Raw genomic sequence first — 2,500 nt, forward strand, 5'->3', positions numbered from 1 at the left:
CCAAGGAATAAGGAGAATCTAAATTCTTGCTATTCGATCAATTTTATAACAGCAAATATAAATAACGGTGAAAAATTAAGAGAAATATCAAATGAAAATTTAAAAAACCATCAAGAAAATAAGACAGGGATATATTAATCCTATTATTATCCTTATAGCTACATCTCTCTCTCTCTCTCTCTCTCTCTCTCTCTCTCTCTCTCTCTCTCTCTCTCTCTCTTGGGTACACTTTTCCTTTCTTAAAATTTAGAAGTTTTTAATAGTGAGATTTCTCTACCTTTATCCATTTATAACCTATTTCTGTCCTTTCTCCATTCTACTCCTTGTACCCCAATCCTGATAGTTTCTATATTCTAATCAGATTCTCCAAAGCACCTTTTCCAATCTCTTTCGAACTGGCTGACGGTGTTTGTTTCAAAGTATAAAAAAACAACAGCCACGCCCTAAATACAAATAGCCACATCAGGCAGCGCCTTCGCAAGAGAGTTAAGGAAAGAAAGCAGACGTGTTTACCTTCACATAAAACATGAAACAGAGATAACTTTAATACTTATCGATTATTATAATCTAAAAGGATAGATAAAAATTGTATACATAATATTCGGAATTCCCGAAACCATAGTAACTTGATGCGAGTTTTAAAAATGTTCCATAATTTATGATTGGCTGATAATCACGCTAGGTAGAATTCAGTGCTATGTCATTTACAAAAATGGCGTGTATATATATATATATATATATATATATATATATATATATATATATATATATATATATATATATATATATATATATGTGTGTGTGTGTGTGTGTGTGTGTGTGTGTGTGTGTTTGTGTGTATAAATATATACACGGTACACACACACACACACACACACACATATATATATATATATATATATATATATATATATATATATATATATATATGTATGTATGTGTATATATATATATATATATATATATATATATATATATATATATATATATATATATATATATATATGTATATATATATAAATCGATATGAATATATATAAATATATATATAATGAACCATAATGTTAAAATGGCACTAAAATTTTATGAGGTACAACGAGAAGTTATGTTGTCTGCAAATTACAAGCTTCATGAAGTGAAAACTACATAATTATCAAAAGAAATTACTTTCTCAAAATAGTTGCAAAAGTAATAATCAAAATTGGAATAATTTCATAGACAATACTATACCATCCGTGTACTAAAAGCAAATTATGTTTATAAGCGACCATGTAACTGAATAGCTCTCATCTTCATATTAGCTACAGTATTACATCAAATAACAGGTACTTAGAATCTCTTGGAAAGCCGAGTCATAAGATAATTATTCAGATACTGAAACTAATAGTATACTGTCATCATACTCTTCTGGTGCTTTGTCTACTGGAGATCTAGATAAAGCTTCTGCATTCCCCATCTCTGATGGAGGACGATATTCTATATCATAATATGCTGCTAAAGTAATTGCCCAACGTTGTAGTCTTGCAGCAATTTTATTTCATGCCAAAAATATCAGTTACATTTTCTAAAAGGAGAGAAAATGTAAGGAGTTGAGAGAAAAATATGAAAGGGAAGTGAGAGAGTCCAATATGAATGCTCAATAGATTTATTATGGAGAACCGAGGAAGGAATTGAATAGAATAAGACAATTGATTTACAGAAGATATGGAACGATATATTAAGATTTCTGGAAGAACGAAATGAGTATCTTGGAGGTAGAATTAGACGAAGGAGAAAAAAAAAATCCAAAAAATAACTCTCTGACCGATCAATACATCTTCTGCAGGAGTCGTGTACCGGGCTTGGAGCACCGATGAGGATCTAGGTCTCACCTGCCCTTTGGGACCAGGTGAGTCGGCGAGATGTCCGTGCGCCGCTGTCACCTACCAGCTGTTCGCGCCGCCCGGCGATCGCCACTTCCTGCTGGATTCCGTCACGGGCCTCCTCACTCGAAACCTGAATACCACCTTGTATCCCGGAGCCACCTACACGTACAAACTCATGGTCCAGGGTGAGTAATATTTTTTTTTTTTGGGGGGGGGGGGGCGGGGGAGGCGGGTTTCCTTGGGTTGTTAAGGTAATGTGTTGCTAGATTCCCTTTGTAGTATTTAATAATTACTCCTAGTGATTTCGTTGGGATGTTAAGGGTATATCATGCTACATTTCCTTCTGTTTTATTTAATAATTATTCGTCTGGATGCTACTGGGTTGTAGAGATTATGTGATGGTTGATGCCTTCTGAGGTATTTAATAATTATTCATTGGGTTGTCGTTGGGTTGTTAAGGTTATGTGATGCTAGGTACCCTCTGTAGTATATAATAATTATTCCTAATGATTTCGTTTGTTTGTTAAGGTTATATAATGCTAGACGCCCTCTGAGGCATTTAATGATTATTCGTGGTGACTTCATTGAGTTGGTAAGGTTATGTAGCATTGCTGATGCCCTCTATCGTAATTAGT

At 33.6% G+C, this 2,500-nt stretch overlaps 1 protein-coding gene across 1 annotated transcript in view; it reads left to right on the top strand.

The window, feature by feature from the left end:
• The window catches only part of LOC137649651 (uncharacterized), a 27,385-nt gene that overhangs the window by 17,291 nt on the left and 7,594 nt on the right, over nt 1-2,500 (top strand). The window contains exon 5 of the mRNA XM_068382629.1: nt 1,826-2,050. Coding sequence (XP_068238730.1) covers nt 1,826-2,050 — 225 coding nt within the window. The remainder of the gene's footprint in view (nt 1-1,825; nt 2,051-2,500) is intronic.

The sequence above is a fragment of the Palaemon carinicauda genome, chromosome 11 (genome assembly GCF_036898095.1).
Source record: "Palaemon carinicauda isolate YSFRI2023 chromosome 11, ASM3689809v2, whole genome shotgun sequence".
NCBI lineage: Eukaryota > Metazoa > Arthropoda > Malacostraca > Decapoda > Palaemonidae > Palaemon > Palaemon carinicauda.